The following is a 20,966-nucleotide window of genomic DNA, read 5'->3' on the forward strand; positions in this document are numbered from 1 at the left end:
TCATACGGAAAACCAGGTGCACAGTGCCAAGACAAAGCAGATCAGCAGGGGAGAGGAGGAGCAAAGGCGGAAGCAAATAGAAAGGTCTCGGGGTGCTTCCGGAACCAGAGATGGTTCTCCTCAAGTTTCAGGGATGAGTGGCAGGGATGCTGTTCCAGAGAGAGGCTCAGCCGAAGACAGATCTTCCCCGGCTTGTTTCTTTGAAAAACGACTGACTCTGAGCTCCAGTGGGAAGGTATTAATGGAGGGACAGCTGAATGTATTTTGGTCCCAGGCCCCAGAAAGCCTTGTGGACAACGTAAAGGGTTTTTAATTTAATCCTTTGAAGTCACTAGGAGCAAATGGAGAGATTTCAGGGCTGGAGAGATACGATCCCAGGGCTTGAGGCCAAGAACAAGTCTTGCAGTCCAGTTCTGGATAAGTTGCAAAGGGCGGAGAGTAGAGGCAGGTAGATTTAGAAAGAGGCTATTACAATATTCCAGCCTAGAGACAACCAGGGCTCGAGAGACAGTGAGCATCTGGGGGAGGGAGAGGAAAGGCAGAATACCTCTGAGGAGATGCATTAGGAAGCTTTACTTTTAGCGACATCTGAGATGTGGGCAGAGAAGGAAAGCGTGGAGTCAAAGATGACCCTGAGGTTATTAGCCTCGCAGGTGGGGGTAGGAGGAGGGCCAAGGGTGGTCGGCCAGAGAGCGACAGATAAGGAGGGTGAAGGTGTGCTGATGAGAAGGATCTCCGTCTTGCTGGCATTCAGGAAGAGATTTTTGGCAGCACACCAATGCATGCAAATGCCATTATGCAAATACACTATATGCAGGTCTTCATAAACATCTTCTACAAAGACCTCAGCTTGCTCAAAATGTGGCTAACAGCCTCATCTTTCATCTACCTAAATTGACTCCCATCTCTGACTTCAGACAGACTTTGCATTAGCTACCTGTCTGATGCACATATATAGACCAGACTGAGTATCTTAAAGGTGATATACTTCACCTTTAAGAGACTCTGTCTGGTCTACAGATGTATCCATGGGTTGGCAACTCAATATCTTGAGCAAAGAATTCAGATCAACCCTCGCACCCTCTCAAATCAGCTCAACTTTGTCTTGTATTCATCCCTCCTTCACACTGTCTGACCGAAGGAGATGGGTGTTGTTCTTGGTGATTGGACCCTGCTCCATGACTTTGCCGTTAGCCTTTTGTAAAAGCCTGAAAGACTTCCTTTTCTATTAGCTTTTCCTCTTTTCTTTCAGATACATTATTCCAACTTTCTAGTTACCATCAACTAGTGGTTGTCATCTGCACCAACATACCCTGCTGGGTTCTGCGCCATAAAAATCTAACCAAATCAAATGAGTACAACACCATTTGAAGCAAAACATTGTGCTTGGCTTATTTGCGGACCTGCCTCGTCCATAGGACTGTGATGCTGGAAATGCATCGGAGGGACAGGGCCTCTGTATCCTTGTCCTTTACTGCCTTTTATCATGTGTTCTGTTGTGTTTTACGCGCAGGAGTTCATGTGGGACTCCTCGCGGTGAAGCTCTCTTTTTGGTTTGGTGTACAGACCCATGGGATACCCTTATGGTACCCATAGGTGGGGCTACAACCCTGTGCCCCTAGTGTATGTTTTTGGGCACTATGTGTGGCCCACAGAGCAGGATATGGGCTGGTGGCAGCTCCTTGCTGAATTTGACAGATGCTCTGAGTATCCTCCATTTTGGGATACCAAGGCCCTGGCATTGGAATCAGTTGATTCCTGATCAGAAACCAGATGGCCCCTGTGGCCTCTTGCGTTCTCTTGCCTGTTACATTGTTTTCCCAAAGTCCAGGGAAGCCCTGACTCTGTCCCTTCCCCCTGACTGGCTGTTGGGTGGAATTTCCATATATGGTGTTGTTGAGAAGTCCAGACCAGACTGGCTGGAGCCTTCCCAACGAGTGTATGTTGTGGGTACGCCCTGTGGGTGGGACCTGGGTGAATGGAGTGTGTAACAAGTCCGCATTCTGTGTTGTGGATGTCGAGTATCTGGTGTTTGACACAATGACTGAGACAGCCCTGCTCGAAACTGGTATGAATGCAGTGTGGAGTGTTGAATGGCTGGGTACTTGTCCCAGTACACATAACATGTTGTGAGTGTCTGGAGAGACGTGAATGGCCTGAATGCACTATGCACCTGATTGGCTGCCTGCCTGCATGAATACCCTTCTGACCGATTGGTTTCCTGAGTGTGACCCAGCAGAATGAATGGGAGATCAACTAGTATATCTGGGGGCCTCTCACTGCTAGGAATCGTGTTCAGAAGCTGAAGAGTAACTGGAGGGAAACTGAAGCTTGACCTTGAAGCCCTGCTGGAAGAGAGGAATTGCTGTTGCCCTTCTTCATCAGTCAGAAAGCTACTGTGTCTCCAAGGACTGACCCGGAGAGGACCTGGTAAGGCACCCTCTTCCCGAGCTACGAGGGACCATCGTGCACCAGCTGATCTTTGCCAAAGCTCCCTGGTAGATAGACCTACGACAGGCTGCCGAACGGAGACGGGGACTGCCACGGAATCCCAAAGAGAAGTGCCCGGACTGTTGTCCGCCACCGTCGACGACCGCCATCGCCGACCGGAGCCGCCGTGCTCCTGTTGCCTAAGAACTTCATTTGATCCAAGGACGCTCTCGCCTGCACCGCCGTCCACCTTGTTCCGCCGGAGAAGGCCAGGCCGTCGACACGCCGAGGAGCATCCGCCAGTGGGTTTCCTGCCACACAAAGACCACAAAGACGCCGACAACTCAATGCCCTTGCTGGGCCACAGTTCTTCAAACTCTTTGCGGTCCAGAACTATCGACACAGAGGTGCCCCGCACGCCTCTTCCTTGCAGGATGTTTACGCTTCCCCGTCGACAAGCACTGCTAGGAAAGAAGCGGCCACTTCATCGTCGTAGTTCACCCTGTTCTCCATCAGACGTTCGACGACCCGTGACTCCTGCCTTAAAGGGAGGGCACTCGAGAAGGGCTGTCGATTCCCCGACGAAGAACTCTACAACGTCAGGTACTTAGGGTTTGCAGAACTATTGGAAAGTCTCTTGTGAACAATATATGGACGGGGCTTGTGATATATCTTTATTCCACAGGTTGCCCAGGTGGGGGAGGGGGGGAAGATTCGCCACACAGAACTGTGTCTAGTGGTAGGGGCCAGTATTCTGACAATTGTTGTAACCAACTGCTTTCCTCTTATATCTATTGTTGGTTTCCTTTACAAACTGATTTGTGTGACATTTAACCGTACAGTTGATGCACTTTAATGAGATCTAATAGTAATAGTGCAACCACGTAGAACTGTATATTTGCCATTTTAGATAACTGAGTACAAAGTGAGTTAACGTGATATTATACATAACCTTGAATATTATATAAAGACTGTGTTTTAACTAATACAGTGTGCGGACATTCCTTTGTGGGTGCTTGGGGATTAGACGGTACTTAAGAACCAGCCTGCATCACCTCCTGAGAAGCTAGGCTTTGATTGCTCAACCACGTACCAATAATAAATAGATCATTTTGGCTGAGGTCCTCTGTACCTCTCCTCTGCCATATAGAGAGCAGAAGTACAGACACCCCCCTCCAGTCTTTACAAGGACATAAGAAGTAACTTAGTATTCTAAAAGTTCACTGATGCTTCTGTGTAATAAGGCATTGCTGAAGGTTGTTTCTGTTTCTTGAATACTTGTGATAACGGAAGAGTGCTCTTGAAACGTCAATGCATGCAAGTAATGGGATGCCAGGGATACTGCAATGCCTTTAAGGAACATGGCCATGGAAAATATATTTCTAATAATTCAATGCCTGTGAATAACAGTGTTGCGACGACGCCTCTGGTACTTCAATGCTTTGATTAAAAGGGTACAAGAAAGTCCTCTTCTAATATTCCAGGGCCTGTTAGTAATGCGGTGCGGGAAGGGCTGCACAGGCTACTTTGAGAATGTGTATACTCTCCTGGTAATGTCGGGGAAGCAAGAGTCACTCTGTAAAGTGTGCTTTACATGCATGATCACTCTCACACAACCACACACACTCACCTGCTCTGCGGCTGCCTTCACCTGCTCCTCATAGACTGCCAGGTTCTTGTACATTAGTTCAAGGGCAGCCCTGCGAGTGTGGGGCACCTTTGGGTCGGGAGTCAGCACTGGCCGATGCTCATACACTGCAGCCATGTAAAATGCCCCTTTGTCAACATCCAGCGAAAGCGCTTCCGGGCAAAAAAGGTGTAGGAGGATGAGTATGCAGCCAGTTACCTTCATGGCACCTATATAACCTGGAGGTGAAAGACAGACAAAGTTGAGCAACGTGCAAAGCTCATGTGTCCTTACCCATGGATCAGAGACTTTCAAGATAAAGAAAATCATTCTAAAATATTGGGACATTGTGAAACTAAACCTACCGGATGAGCCTCACCCACGTTTTGTTCTTAAAAGAGCAACAAATATACGGGACAAACTGGTTAATTCCAGTTAGCAAAAACAGTAAACAGCAAAGACGGGCCTTTGGGATCTACGATCAATAAAAGTCCACCATCCCTGCGGTGCACGCTCTGCATGTGCCTTCACAAAGACAATCAAAGAATTTCGAATTGGTGAACGCACATGGACTTTGACAACCTCATCAAACTGTAAGACAAAACAAGTGGTTTATTGTATCGAGTGCCCATACGGACTTAGATACGTGGGTCAAACCACTCGAGCTGTTGATATCCGAATAGCTGAACATCGGTCCCGCATCAGGTGCAAAACCACCACGGCACCGCTTCTTAATAATTACCTGCCATCTAAACACTCACCCAACGACATCTTGTGGTGGGTATTAGATGTAGTAAAAAACTCGTCCATCATATCCAGATGCTTGCTTGAGAAAGAAGCACGTTGGATTTATCGGTTGGAAACACATACCAGAGGGCTTAATGAGGAATTCATTCCACCCCTCTAAGCTTTCAAGCTTCTAAGAAAGCCAGCTTGTTCATTTGCATTAACATGATTACCATATCACCAGGAACTCCATTGGTAACCAAGTTGCAATTGCTTCAAAGTGAGAATTTGAATCGCATCGTTATGGTTTAAATAAACTGTCTTTTACTTGAAAACAAAAAGCTTTTCCTTTTGGCAAAAATATGGGGGCATAATTATGACCCTTACAAATTGTTGCCTTCCATGACAGTAGCTAAATCCTCCACACATTGACATCAGCAGTTCATTTCATGTCGACCAATTAGTAAAAGATCTCATATGGTGATTAGGCTACGAGCGGCACTCACCGCACAAACCTGAACCCGTGCAGCCTAACAGTTACATGTAAAAACACGGATGGCTGCATAACACACAGAAAAATAAACATCTTGTTCAAACCTACCCGTAATGAAGAAAAAGATTAACTTTTCTTTTCAAACATGGCGGGCACAACAAAAAGGAAAAGTGTTTTCATGTAACCTTGGTTACAGTGCTACATAATTTCAGGAAGTAACACGAATACTCTGTCAACTGGAAACATGTGCCCCAAACAGGTAGTGACTAACCAATTGCAAGCAGGCTACGTCACTACAGGAAGCAGGCACTTCAGAAGTTCCGTCTGAATCATTGTGCAAGCTGACTGACTGCTGCACTGCCCGAGCTACCGTGAATACTGACAGAAAGGTAAGCATTAATCAATGCATTAGCATACTTGAGCGCCATACACATTCAGGCAGATTACATGATAATCGGAATGCGTGCCATTATTTAGATAACTGGTGTCCTTGTCCCCTGCTCCTTCTCGTGAGGCGTGTTTTCAAGCCATGAGGACGGCGCAACAAAGGTTTCTACAATCAGGTTCACAATTACGATTAACAAATACTGCACGCATATTTGCATGCACTGTTCTGTGAACTACTAGTTCTATTGTTTCTGCCACAGCCAATTCCTGCTACGTGCTGCAGTCTGTGTCTGCCCACATGTAGCAGTACGGTTACGCCATCATGATTCTGAAGCTATTTTCCTATATTATTTTTCAGGATTCCTTTCCTGAACATTTGTCACCAAATTATTTTGGACTCCGGTTGAAATAAGAAAAACCAACAAATATTACAAAAGCAATTCCAATCACACTCCAATTGAATTGATTCAGGCTGAACAAACACAGATGCAACTCTGACGTTTGAAAACAAATGGTAAAATATATTTTTTTGTCAAAATAATCACCCATAACAACTCTTAGCAGTTTAGACAACATAAGTGCTCTATTCAGATCAATTTAATGGCCATTCTTGTTATTTATTTATTGTATTTAGAATAACCAGACAAATGCAATGTGAAGAACTGACACCTTTCTAATAAACACAGGCAATGATTCTTCATAATGCTGGACCACGCATGCCACTAACGACGGGTCTCTGTCTCGGGACAAACTGCTCCTGTTTTTCTTTACCAACTAATGAGGTAAGATTCCCTTTTTGTTCAGGAGTTTTGAAAAAAGCAGTCAACATTCATGTTTATACCAAATATATAATACTAACACAATTGCAGTTAAACACAGCCAGTACGTAACCTCTGAAAAAACATTTTTTCTTCCGTTTCTGTGTTTGCCTCCCTCACAGGGTTTGTCAACCTAAAAAAACTGCCCTGAGGAAGGCGTATTTTTGAAATTTAGGCCTCACAGGTGGTCTCGCCGAAACGTAACAAAGGTCAACAGCAAAGAAAAACTATTTGAGTTTTCTATGAACTTGAAATACAGCATTTCTGACCATGAAGCCAACTACTAATTGTTGTCTTCCACATAGGCAAACCTGCTTTAGTTACCCATTTGGTTATACTTTGAATACTCATAAACAACTTACTCTGTACAAACACTATTACAAACTGTTTTTGTTGTTCTATTGTCTTTTGTTGTCCAAATATGTAATTTTTTGCTCACACAGGTTGCTTTAACAAAACTTTTTTCTTAAACAAAAATAATCTTTTTTTGGATCTCATTGTCCACATTAGTTTCTCTTTGAACTTTTATCAGCAACCATACTGTTCTTTGAACTTTTATCAGCTACCATACTGCATTATATTTTTTCATAAAAATCTTTTTTATATTTTTGTCATCATGGAATAAAAATGTTAAGAATTCCTCTTTCTCCTCTCCTTCTTTCCGGCTGACTGCTCACTTTAACTATAACTGAGATATCTAAAGATACTCAACGCAAAAACTAATTGAATTTATTTAATCATTTGGGCTAAATAATACTTTTGCAAGCAGTCTTTTGGAAACTAAACCTATATATATTGTTAGACCCCCACCAAAAGCTGCATCACTAGGAGTAACCCCCTTTTTTTGTTATCAGTTGAGCTCACGGTTGAAGTCAGGAGTGTCCTGGTCAGTCCTTGAAAAGTTACATATGATTTCCTCTCTCCAGGTGGGACCTGTTGCTTGATGGTAGCACTCTGGCTAATGTGCAGTAGGCCCAGTAGTGGATGGTCCATTATGAAGGGTGGGGCAGAGACACTACATTGACAGCCAGCGGGCACAAGTAAAAAAAAAAAAGAGACAAAATATTGTATTTGTGTCAGCAACATCCGGCAAAGGTACGCCAAATCTCTGAACTGTATATGTGAGGTCCCGGGAGAGGGAAAGACTTGCAACTCAAAGCTGAAGTTGTGCAACTAAGTAGGGAAGGAAAGGGGCTGCATTTTGTTGGTTTTAGCGATGAAGGGGATATCAAACATGTGCGAACCTCATTGAGAATGGCATGGCCTGTTTTTCAAGAAAGAGATCTTGGCGACTGTGGTGGTGATTCAGCATGGGTCATACAGGTGTCTGTCTGTGGCACTGGCAGCTTTGGCTTCCTGACAACCTGTTTTTTGTCCTTGCTACCATGGCTGAAAGAACAGTTCCAGGTGGGGAGACAGACCCTATCCAGGCCATGGCAGGAAATTGCATGCACGCAGAGTTACACATGAATGTGGGGGTGTGGCACACAGGCAGAAAGGGAGAGTGGAGTTGAAGGGCTATTGTTAGACAATAATGACAGACACACTTGTTTCTTTGGTATCTAAAACATGGTTTGGTATCCCTGCATCTCTTGCCAAATAAACCATTTAAAGAGTTTATTCTGATTCAATCAAATGATCACAGATAATATTTAAAAGGGTAAAATGAGAGCAAAGTGAATTACAACACTGATTAAGAGAGCATAACAGAAACCTACATCAAAAGGTTATCAATTTATTAGGGACGCATGGTGTGACTATTCACCTACTCTCGTCACTTCTCCCCAGAGGGGAACCCCTTTCCATGAGGCTACGGAGATGAGGCTCCTACACAATAGTCTCCCTAAGGATGGTTTAATGCGGAAGGAGCTCATGGGAAGGGACTCTCCTCCTGGGGATAAGTACGACCACCTGGCTAACAATAGGGACAACAGCCCAAACCTAACAATCCCAAAACATCCAACACCTTCTCAAAAAACCTCCCTACCTAATATGTACATTTGTTATTGTAAAGACGGAACCATGACATCTCCTGAGATGAAGATGATGGTGAAAAGCATGAGGAATGGTCTTTGTCCAAATACTGGCACGAGAAGGATGCACAGAGGCATGAAGACTGATCCATGGAACTGGGAGCAGCTTTCTAGCCTTCTGCAGAGGAGTGTTCAACATTATAGCATAAAAACTAGGAACGGACTAAAGCAAATGTCAAGCACAGCGCGGTCAAGCCGGCCCCGGAGTAGCGAGAGGCGAGTAATCTGCTAAACGCAGGAGTCCAGAAGTGGCAAAGACTAGAGACTGGAGGACGCAAGCAGAGAGCATCTCCAGTGGGCCCGATGGCAGTGGATCCAAGGACCATTGGAAGAAGGCGAGGTAGTGCTGTGACCTCTCGCAGGGGGTGGATTGTGGGGTCCACAACGATGCTCAGACTGCAGGGAGCTGACAGACTCAGAAACGGCATAAAGTAACCGAAGACCGCAGGAAGCCAGGAAGAGACTGATGTTAGTCCCTGGAAGAACCAGCACCTTGCAAGCAGCTTCTAACCGGTAACTGGAGGCATGGGCGGACCAATAGGGACAGGGAAGAGTCGAGGGATCTCAGCTTCCAGCCGTAATGTGGCAGAGCCTGAAAGTGGGCCAAGAAGGGTTGGGGACCCAATAATGATTAGAGTGTCCTTCCAAGGAGTACTCTCTTGTCTCAGTGGAGACAGCAAAACAACTGACCACCAGAGAAGGGTCACGGAACTCACAAAGAATAGAGAGTGCATCCGGGGAGTACTTCTTCGTCTCAGTGGACAGAGAGAAACCACCGACCACTATTGAAGGGGCCGGGACCTTAAAATTGTTGAAAGAAGCAACAGAGAACGTCCTCAACCCAGTAGCCATAGGAAGACCGCTGAATACTGAATAAGGATCAGGAACCCAAAGCAAAGTGCAAAACAGCATAGGGGAAACTTTCCTCAATTTAGTGACCAGAGGAACATCACTGAAACTCGTAGAAGGAGTTGGTACAGAATTCAGAGGTCAACAGAATAACTGAGCTGGCAGGAGTTCAGAACATTACACGTTATATGTCGAGAACCAGAGAAAGGGAGTCCTTCCCTCTGGTCCAAAGTGTGTGGACACTGTGATACATCCATTCAAACCAGGAAAAGGGAGGCATTCTCCTGCTAAAGAATCTGAAAGATGAACTAATATAGAAGTCAATAGAACGTCAGGAGAAGAGAGGCATTCTCATGGTTGAAGATCTTGTGTGGTTGGACTTTGCCAGGAGAAGGGATGCATTCTATGGACTTAACTACACTGAATACCAGGAGAAGGGAGTAATTCTCCTGGTGGAAGACTCATATTTAGCATTCTTAGGTTTAAGTGTAAGGGATATTTGTTTATTTATTTGTATAGCACGCAAACCTCTAAGGTAACTCGGCACTTATACTTAGATTCAGTGCTTCAGGTTACAGAAAAGGAAGCGTACAAAGAGAATTACAGCATCACAGAACGTGCAAGTTAATATAACATACACAAAGTGCAAAAAGAGAAGTACAGGGCGATTACATCCATTGAACATGGCACCAAATTAAGGACAGCAGCAGCACAAGAATGCAGTGACAAATTAATGGGCAAAATACATGGTGCCAACCCCATTTTACAGGGCGGCAGCAGCACACATATGCAAGTGTCAAATCAGTGGGCAGATGCCTGAGGACAACCCCATCTTATAGGGAGGCAGCAGCACACATATGCAAGTGTCAAATCAGTGGGCAGATGCCTGATGACAACCCCATTTTACAGGGAGGCAGCAGCACACAAATGCAAGTGTCAAATCAATGGATAATTACAAGAGACCTGTCCCATGTTGTGGGGCAACAAGAGCATGCAGATACAATATGTAATTAGGTAATGCGACCAGGGGTGGGGGGTGGGGGCCACACATTCACACCCTCTCACCGCACAAACCTGGACACAAACAGGGAGACAAACAGGGGCCTTACGATCGGGCCTTCAGAGGAGGGCCAGCCAAGCCTGCCGGCTTTTCATTAGACCGTAAAGAGTGGTGCCTGAGCCAATGACGGCCCAGCACCAAAGCACATCAGAGCACACACAGAGTGCGTGCTGCCATCATGGAATGACGGCTTGCCGTTCGAATATGCTGCAAGGAAGTCAAATCGGGTGAAAATGCACTTATGCCGGTAGAAATATCCAAAGTCCAAAACATAAGAGTGAAGTGCTACGATCATCATGGCAAAGTAACAATCAGAAGGAATGGCAGCGCAGTAGGGCACTTGCCTGTGAAGGCCCAGGGAGGGGCTTACCTTCATCCCCACAAGATGTTTGAGCTACACCCAGTGACATCCGATAGAATGGGGAGGGCGTAGTGTTCATCCAACACCTGCTGCCTGGCCGATGCGCAGGAGAATGATACAAGTAGGGTTTTGGACAAGTATGTGGACTATTATTTAACGGACATTCTGACATTTTAGGTTGAGGCAGGGAAACCCCTCAGAGTTAGAGAGGTTTCTTTGTGGTATATAACAATAAAGGTTTATAACCAAAACAATGCCACCTCTTGGTCCATGTCATACTTATATACTCTTGCCATGGTTACCAACATAGTACACACAACAATAGTCAATTCATCAGGAACACATGATTCTCAACATAGTACAATAAGAATCCACAATTATTATACATCAAGAGGTTTGACATATAAATCAAGCATTATTTGTATAAGAAACATAATTAACAAAAGAAATGAAACAGACCTCCTGTAAAGTATATGTGTGATGATGTCTCCTGCCTGGCTCGTCGGGTGTGAGTGTGACTCAGTGTGTCAGGCCCCACCACGCACTTTTCTATGTGGGGTCAGAGGGTGTTATGAGGAGGCTCGCCCACACAGGACTATAAGCATGGAGCAGGGGAAGGCCACATTAATTCTGCAACCACTGCTGGCCTTTAAGGATTCCAAACAGAGAAGTGGGGCTGAGAGACACGTCTTTTGTTCATATGGACCCGTGTGGCTTACACCTGAGAAGGGCAAGAAAAAGTTTACATACCTTCATCTCCCTCCAGATATAACCCAAGCAGGCACAGTGACTCGCCCGCTGTACACAGAAGACTTGCCAGCTATGTGGGCTCCACTTGGTGAACTCCACTAATGCGTTCCAACCTGCATGTGTGCAGGTGAGAATTCCAAGATGGCAGACAGCCTTTTTGAAGTCTCTGACCACGTAGGAAGGCTCAAAGAAAATGAGTTATTAAACACACATCACTGCCCCCAACCCTAGAGTACAGTCAAAAGTAAACACAGAATAATTATCATACCCAGGTTCAACTCATAAGAAGAAGCCTGGCCAAGGGGGAGAGAATAAACCCCTATAAAAGTCTGGGTAGAGATGTAGATGGTATGAGCAGTTGGAGTAGCAGAGCAGTGAATGGTGGAGCAGAAGAGTTGAAAACATAGGAGGAGAAAGAGCTGCAGGAAGAGTTGAAGGTGCAGGAGGATGTGGAGAGGCTGTAGGAGTTGTAAGAGCAGAAGAGGTGGAACAAAACGGCTACTGCTCTGCAGCAGTATATGATGAGTAGTGGCTAAACTGCCTTTTCATCCCCACACTACTACTAACCAAGCAGTGATCCAAATAATAAAAGGTAACAGACACACCCTGATGTGTATACCTCCTTTGCCTTTTGTGATAACATGGGCCAAGAGCACGCTATACTCTCAGGAGGGGTGTGAAGTGATGACTGTAGAAAACCAAATAGTAATAGTGCAGAGACTCCAAAATGAAAGAATGTCCAATCAAGGTTTTGTCAAAAGATATATACTTTGATTAAACAATGAAAAATGCAAACTAACTAAAACACGAACAAAAACCAATCCATGTGGAGCGAACATAGAAAATGCAGAATTATATAGAATAGCAAAATATAATAGTTAGGGTAATCCGCAATTGAGTGCACTTGGACCCTGATTTATGCCCCTTATGTTGGTTAGATACAGTGTCGGTAAGCCGCAGTCCTGGTCAATATAGGTCCTACTCATGACTGAATATATATGAACAAGTGTATAAAGTTAACCAGAATTCTGCGCTGACCAGGTTATAATCATTAATAAAGATATATGAAAGCAATGTTTTTATCAATTAATGAGTGTATTGATATATAAATCCAAAATTAAATGACAATTGTTGTACACTTATAAGCATGAATGTCATTAAATAATTAGCAGCCAATTAGTCACTTTGTTACACTTTTTTTGTCTCCATATATATTGTTATATTAATACTAAACACAAATTCCCTTACACATCCAACAGCCTGACAATGTACACACCATAAACAGAAATTCCATATACAGACAGCAGCCAACATGTGTTTCGACCGGTGGTCTTTCTCAAGGCTGATACATAAGCTGTTGTCATTATAATATGTTAGATATCTAGTTTGAATCCAAATTTAAGTTCAACATAACACAAAAAGAAAATGGAAAAGAATAAGAGACATGACAAGAACAAGCAGAAAAAGGAACATAAAAAAAGATTTTTATTTTTGTATTTTATTTTTTGCATGGCGCCTATAATCGGAAATTGTTTCCAGGCATCACAAGACAAAGGGGGGTGGGTGAGGAGAGAAGAAAACATAACAGTAACAGTCCTACTAGGCCTAGTGACCTTCGGATCGTGCAAGTGCAATAACAGGAAGTGCAGTGAGCAGGGAAGAGGCAGAAAGAAGTGCAGAAGAGAGGGGGCCAGTGGGATGGGCAAGTGCAAGGGAGGCCCAAGAGGGAAAGTGCTCGGGGGAAAAAAGGAAAGGGGTCAACTAGTGCGAAGAAGGGTGTGTGGACCAGACTCAGTAGGCTAGTCAGGGAAGGAGGGCCTGGACCCAGAAAGGCTCATGAGGGAGGCAGGCAACCAGACATAGAAGCAGGTGGGATTAGCATGTGAGGGGGAGGGAGAAGGAGGAGAAGAGGAAGGTCTTGAGAAGCTTCCGGAATTTAAGGAGATCCGGCTCAAGACGGAGTGGGGAAGGAAGGCTATTCCAGAGAGAGACTCCTGCCGAAGAGAGAGATCTACCCCCACTCTCTGCTTGGAGAAGCGCTTGAGTTTCAGAGAATTAGAGGACCAAAGAACTCTAGCAGGGAGGTATTTAGAGAGAGCGAGTTGGATGTAGTGAGTTTCCAGGCCCCAGAAAGCCTTATGGATAATGCAGAGGGTCTTAAATTGACCCTTGCAGCCACACTGAGCCAATTGGGAGATGTAAGGGCTGGAGAGATGTGGTCCCTGGGCTTGTGGGCAAGGATAAGTCTAGCAGTCCTATTCTGGATTTGTTGAAGAGGGCGCTGGGATGAAAGGGGCAGATTATGGAGGAGGATGTTACAGTAGTCAAGCCTGGAGAGAACCAAAGCTCTGGAGACATTGCGTTTCTAAGGGGGAAGGTGAAGAAAGGGAGAATGCCTCTGAGGAGGTGAAGCTGAAAGTGAGATTTATTGACAAGGTCAGCGATGTGAGGTGAGAAGGAGAGAGAGGAGTCAAAGATGACACCCAGTTTTTTTGCCTCACAAGAGGTTGAGGGGGGGAGCCCCAGGAGGGTGGCCAGAGAGGAGGATAGGAGGCCGGAGTCCCAATGAGAAGGACCTCAGTCTTACTGGCATTAAGGCAAAGATCGTTAGCCGCACACCATATCTGAATAGCAGTCAGACAGTCGGGAATGAGAGGAAGGAGAGGAGGATAGAGGAGGGAAGCTTAAAGGAGAGCTGTGTGTCAGCATAGCATTAAAAATGAGGAGAGAAGGTGGAGATAAGGTTGGCGAGAGGAGCAAGGTAAATATTGAAGAGCCACGAGGAAAGGATAGATCACTGAGAGACACTGGAGGTGGAGAGTGCGGTAGAAGAGAGAAACTGACCGAGTTGTACTTAGGAGGGCCTGTTCAAGAGGAAAGAGGTCAACCATTCCATTGCCCGCTCAGTGATGCCAAGGGTATCATGTAGCTGATTTATGAGGCTCAAAGGAGGACGACAGATTGAGGAGAATGAGGAAAGAAAGGGAGTTGGAATCAAGGTTTGAGAGCTGGTCATCACAGTCTTCAGGAGAGCAGTTTCTGTACCTCTGGCGGCTCTGAAGCAAGACTGGTGGTCATGGAGACAGACAACAGATTCAGTGTGGTGGACTAGTTTGGAGATGACTAACTTCTACAAATGTTTGCCCAAGAAGTGAGTAGTGGAGATAGGGCGGTAGTTAGGAAGTAAAGATCTGCAGACAACTTTTTTACAACGGGGTGCACAAGGGAGTGCTTGAGGGGGTGAAGGAAAGGAGCTAGTGGAGAAAGAATGGCTGAGTTCTGTAACCAAGGAGGGAGTGAGAGAGGCAATGTTGTCCTTGATAGTGCTACAGAAGCAGGGAAGCACCTGTTTGGACAAGACTTTCATAGCGCAGACTGTCTTGGTGACCTCGTCCGGTGCTATGGGTGAGAAGGAGAGAAGAGGGGAAGGAGAGCGGGGTTCCAAGAGAGGCCTGGATATAGAGGGAGGAGTGGGGGGGGAGAAGAGAGAGAGGACAGGATGTCCTGAGTTTTGGTGGTGATGTGGGTGGCCAGGGCCATGCAGAGGGCCTGGAAAGGAAGAAGAGAAGTAGAGACAGAGGTAGGATTGGCCAGTTCCTTGAAGATTTTGAAAAGTTCAGCCGTGTTTGTGGCCCCAGAGACTGGTGCTTGAATGTGGACCCGTTTCTTGGAGCGGATGGAGAATCTGTATTGCCTTTGGAGAAGGTGACAGGCCAGTTTGTCAGAGGATGTGTGAGAAGTCAGCCATTTTCGTTCAGCAACTTATTATGAACCATTATGTTATAACAGTTTTTTTTTTAAAGAATTTTTTATTTTGAAAAATAAACAATACAAACCAAACTTGCAGCATTATTTACAATAAACTCGTGAATATCAATTAACGCTCGTTACTGCTCCCCAAATCCCCCCGCCCCTCAAGAGCTTATTTGCATTTCTAGTTCTGTATCCGCTGCGTGTGGCTGGGTATCGCTTCCTTCCGAAGCTGCAGGATCCACTACTGTGCCAAACAGTCCTGTTATTAACATTCTCCAAGCCATCAGGTTACCTACATCTTCCTTCCCGCAATTGCTACATGCCTCTTGCCACACCACCGTTTCAGCCTCTGCCCATTTTTGCAAGTCCCGCCACCATACCTCTACCTGTGGCTTGTGGCATTGCTTCCAGCCCATGGCTATCCTTCTTTTAGCAAGCACCTATGCCAGGTCCCTCAGTTTCCCAAGGTGTTTAGTGTTCCGTGGTCTGGGAAACCCTCCCAACAGGCAGGCCCAGGCCGTATCTATGTTGAGCGGGACCCCTTTATCCGCTAGTTTCCGTGCCACTTCCCCCCAAAAAGCTTCAATCACTGGGCAAGACCAGAACATGTGTGTCATATCAGCGTCTTCCCCATCGCATTTTGGGCATGCTTGTCTTCCTGCGTTTGCAAACTTAGATATTCTCTTCGGGGTCATATCGGCTCTATGCGTTATGTATAACTGTATCTGCTGCAATCTGGCATTTCTGGAAACTTTCTTGTGGTATCCTATGGCACGTTCCCACATTCCAACAGTCATCTGTGCCCCCACCTCCGCTTCCCAGTCCAGCCTCAGATCAGTCAAATCCTTCCCCACCCGGGTCATCACCATCTCATATAGTCCAGAGATCTCGTGCCCTCCCTCCGATATGTCATATATTGTTCCCATTAGAACGTCTGGCTCTTCCGCCAGTACAGTCTCTGGCCAGGTTTTGCGAATAGTCTGAACTAGCCTAAGATACGTGACATATTGGCCTCCATGCAAGCCTGCCTCTTCTCCCAGGTCTTCGAAATCTTTAATAGCCCCTTCTTGCCATATGTCTCCCAATGTGGCCAGCCCAACCGATTCCCAATAGCTGATTATCATCCTGAGCTGGTTGTCTCCCCTAGCCAAGGCAACCAGTGGCACCTGTGGGGAACACGGGCACGGGTTCTCCATCAGTTGGCATACTCTGTGCCACATCTTCCACCCAAGCAACAGCATACCCGGGCGTTCTTTCATTTCAAGTCTAGGAACCCAGATAATCTCTTTTAGGCAGTCCTGCCCAAACAGCCTAGATTCAGGAGTTTCTTCATCAGAAAGCCATTTGGTTACATATTGCAACTGACTGGCTACAAAATAGGCCTCAAAGTTCGGCAGCTTAATGCCCCCTCTATCATGGAAGTTCTGTAGCTTCCATAGCGCCACTCTATTGCGAGTGCCGTGCCACAGGAAGTGCCTACACATGCTGTTTAGTTTGACAAAAAAGTTTTTGGGTATCAGGTATGGTATATTACTGAAGAAATGTAACAGCCGTCCCATCATCGCCAGCGGCAGCTTCTCCCAAAACTTCATATTTATGCAGATTTTTTTCACTGCCACCTCGGTGTTATGCAAGTGTTCCCCCTCCACAGTATGATACACATCTATTCCGAGGTAGCGGAAGGAATCAGCCGCCCAAGGTACAGACAACACTGGCAGCCGTTCCAGAGGGACTCCTATGTAGCTCCCCAATGGGAACATGCTCGATTTTTGGGGGTTCACCGCTATGCCGGACAGTTCTGCATACTTTTCCATGACCTCTAGAATATACTGAAGATTTTCTTCCGGATATTTCAAATACAGTAGCAAATCGTCAGCATATAAGGATATTAGGTGTTTCTCTCCCCCTGCTTCAATACCGACCATGTCATATTGTTGTCTGAGGTACACTGCCAGGGGCTCTAGGGCCAGAATGTATAACATCGGGGACCAGGGGCACCCTTGTCTGGTGCCTCTACTGAGTTCCACCTCTCAGATATCACTGATCCTGTGCGTACTCTGGCCAGTGGTTCACTGTACAACAATTTCGCCCACCTAACATAACCCGGCCCCATCCCGAATTCTTCCAGGGCCGCCAGCAACCATGGCCACCTCACTGAATCAAAAGCCTTGACTGCATCTAGGGACACACCACTGCCATTTCCCCATCGATTCTGTTTCTCTCTTCAATCACCCGGTGGAGTCGCCTGTGGTTGTGGGTTATATTTCTGTTGGGGACATAACCTGTCTGATCCGGGTGTATCAGTTTACTGATGACCCTTCGTAGCCTATTAGCCAGGACCGCCGTCAAGATCTTGCTGTCCTGGTTCAACAATGGCAACAGCCTATAGGAGCCGCAGCAATGCCCTGGCTTGTTGGGCTTGGGGAGCGGCACGATTAGTGCTTCTCTGAGCGTGTCCGGTAGCCGACCCTTCTCAAAAGACTCATTGAGCATCTCTAGCATAGGGGGGAGTACTTCTGCTTTATATATTTTGTAAAACTTGCCTGGGAATCCGTCCATACCCGGGGTCTTGCAGGTGGGCAGCTGTTTTACCACCTTCTCTAATTCCTCCAGGCTAATCGGTGCGTCTAGTTCCTCCCTTTCTTCATCACTAATCTTAGGTAATTCCATGTCTTTTAGTGTTTCTCTAATCTCCTCCTGATTGTCCCCTCCCTGTCCTTATATAATGTTCTATAATAGTCCAAGAATGCCTCGTTGACTCCTTTCCGGGTGTCAACCACCTCCCCGTCCTCTCTGGTTATTATCCTAATCGGGGGCCTGGGGGTTTCGCTCTTATATAACCACGCCAACAAGCGGCCAGTTTTATCCCCACCTGCATGTTGCCTCTCGACATACTTTTTGTAGTTAAGGTTGCAGAGCCTTTCCCAAAGCTCTGCACACCTCTGCTGCAACTCGAGTACAAGTTCCGCGTCCCCTCCTGCCCTGTCGCTTTCGCGCTCCAGTTTCTCTTCCGCTTCCTCTAGTTCTGTTAGGACCCCACCCTGTAGGCCTTTTGACTTAGCAATAGCAGCACCCCGCAACACCACCTTAAAGGCCTCCCAGAGTGTGCACGCTGAATCTACGCTGCCTGTGTTCACCTCAAAGTACTGTGAGATCGCATCCCTGATGTCTTCCCTGAAGACTGGGTCTCTGAGCGCCTCCGCCCGGAGGCGCCACGTCGGTATCCGCGCCCTGGGGCGGCAGTGCTGCCAGGTCAGCACCAGAGGCGAGTGGTCCGACAGGACCCTCGCTCTTTATTATATTTGGGTGGTCTCTATCATCACATCTGGCATGGCAAAAAAAATAATCCAGCCTCGTGTGCAGGTGCTGCGGAGCTGAGTAGTGCGAGTACTGTGTTTCATTAGGGTGTTTCAGTCTCCAAACATCCGCCAGCCCAAAGTCATCTAGTAATGTCTGTAATACCCTGGCCGCCGGGGTGGGCCGATCAATCTTCCCATCAGATCTGTCTGCCTTTGGGTCGAGCACACAGTTAAAGTCCCCTCCCCAGATAACCGCTCCCCCCACACACGCGCCCAGATGAGTACATAGGGTTCTAAAATACGTAGCAGTGTTTTGGTTGGGGGCATATGTATTTATAATGCACACCTCTTTATTCTCTACCAAGGCCTTCAATATGACCAACCTACCCTCCGTGTCCACCACCTCTTGTGTGAGTTGGAGCGGAACGTGCGGTGCCACCCAGACCAGCACTCCCCTAGCGTAGGCAGAGTACGGAGAGCCCACTACAGTGCCTCTCCACTTCTTCCCCACGAGTTCCAATTTTTGCTGGGTCAGATGTGTTTCCTGCAACAGCGCAATATCAATCCTCTGTCTTTTTAGGTACATCATGACTTTGTTCCTTTTTAAGTAGCTGTTAAGTCCCCTGACATTCCAAGTTACGATCTTAAGGTCTCCCATGGCTCATGAGTGTCTTCCTGCCTCCCATGTAGCGACTCCCCTTTGCCCACGTGATAGAGATACAGCCCTCCATTTTTGCTTGTAGCTTCTCGTACGAGCTCAAACTCCCCATAACTATGTACACAATAAATCCCCAACTTCCCTCCCCTCCCCCCACCCGTCCCCTCCCCAACATCACACACCCCAACTGCTGCCCAGCTCCATCCTCGGAGCTCAGGCACCCCCACATCTAGCCCCGCAAGCACCGAACGATGCACAGAGCTCAGTAGGGTGAAGTCGCCCTAATGGCCACTTAACTAAAACTGTTGTGGGGTAGAGAGAATCGCTCCGTAAGGCTCCCGTTAAGTCAACATTAACCACAGTGCTTATGAAAAATAGTGCAATAGTCTGACCTTCTCTACTGAAGGCTGCGCAAGCGACTATATTCAAGTCCCACGTGCCGCGCCATCTTGCGGCACCTTCTTCATGCATCACTTATCTCTTCAGAGCTCTTTCTCCGTACGAACTTCTGACACCTGGGGACATCCTTGCGCATCGAGCCATCCCATGTCATCCTCCGGGGTCTCAAAAAACAAAGTTTTATGTTTATGAATGACTTTCAATTTTGACGGATACAGTAACATATATTTGTGGCCCGCCTCTCTCAATCTCCGCTTTACCGTCCCAAAGTTCATGCGGCTACTCTGCACAGACAGGGTGTAGTCCGGGTAAGCCGTGATGTTTGCCGCTCCTCGTGTGATCGTTCCTCCCTTACGAAAGTGCTCCAATATCCTCCCCCGGTCACGGTAATTAAGAATTTTGGCTATCACAGGCCTAGGCGGGTTCCCCGGTGGCGGCCTCCTTGTTAGGGCTCTGTGTGCCCTTTCCACTGCAAATCCTTGGGATGGGGCTCCTCCCGGTATCTCTTGCAGTAGCATGGATTCAATGAATTCCGTGGGATCGTGGCCCTCCAATCCCTCCGGCAGGCCCACGATGCGGATGTTGTTTCGTCGGGCTCGTCCTTCCGCCTCCTCCGCTCTGCTCTCCAAGTTGCCCACTCTTTGTATCAGGGTGTGCAGTTCAGCTTTATGGGAGGTGCAATCCGCAGTGTTCGGGCTGACTTCCTTCTCAAGGGACTCCGTGCGCTCCGCCAAGGCCCTGACATCCTGTCGGAGTAGGTTAACGTCCTCCTGCACCTCTCCGACCTTGAGGTCCAGTGCCGTTTTTAGTTCAGTGACGGCTAGTTCGAGCTTAGATTCCCAGGCCGCCCTTAGGTCCGCAATCGCAGCCAGGATTTCTTGGTTGGCACCCGAAGTCGTCATGCCGCTTGCAGGCAGCTTGTCCCTGCTCTTGGTAATGTCTTGACCCGGGGACGTCTTAGCGAAGTCGTCTAAGGTGGGCTAAATTGCCTTCGGCCTCACCATTCTATTCGACATGACCCAGGGGATCTGTAGTTTGCACAAGTGACAAATGTGCACTCAGTGCGCCCCTTTCGCTGGGTCACCGTGCGGCCTGCTTCTTCCTTTGTTCCGGACCTTGGTCGGCCATTTTGTGTCGTCTTTCGTCTCCGGTGCTCCTTATCTCTTCCGCACCGATCTCTGCCGCCGTACCTCCCTGCACCATCCAGAAGTTCACCACGCGTAGCCCAATCATTCACACACCGCAATGTGTATTTTCAGCGTTCGACGGCCAGTCTTCACGCACTTTTTTGCCCGGATCATTGCAGGATCTCGGGAGCTCCTC

At 46.9% G+C, this 20,966-nt stretch overlaps 1 protein-coding gene and 1 long non-coding RNA gene across 4 annotated transcripts in view; one reads left to right on the forward strand and one right to left on the reverse strand.

Moving 5' to 3' along the window:
* Window positions 1-20,966, reverse strand: part of BTD (biotinidase) — a 405,811-nt gene that overhangs the window by 134,576 nt on the left and 250,269 nt on the right. For all 3 annotated transcript variants that reach the window (XM_069648910.1, XM_069648908.1, XM_069648907.1), the window contains one exon: window positions 4,061-4,296. In XM_069648910.1, coding sequence (XP_069505011.1) covers window positions 4,061-4,282 — 222 coding nt within the window. In that variant the 5' untranslated portion in view covers window positions 4,283-4,296. The remainder of the gene's footprint in view (window positions 1-4,060; window positions 4,297-20,966) is intronic.
* Window positions 1-20,966, forward strand: part of LOC138570200 (uncharacterized) — a 245,499-nt gene that overhangs the window by 67,017 nt on the left and 157,516 nt on the right. The gene's annotated exons all lie outside the window — the stretch shown is intronic.

Source organism: Ambystoma mexicanum, chromosome 2q (genome assembly GCF_040938575.1).
Source record: "Ambystoma mexicanum isolate Mex_15411 chromosome 2q, UKY_AmexF1_1, whole genome shotgun sequence".
Taxonomy (NCBI): Eukaryota; Metazoa; Chordata; class Amphibia; order Caudata; family Ambystomatidae; genus Ambystoma; species Ambystoma mexicanum.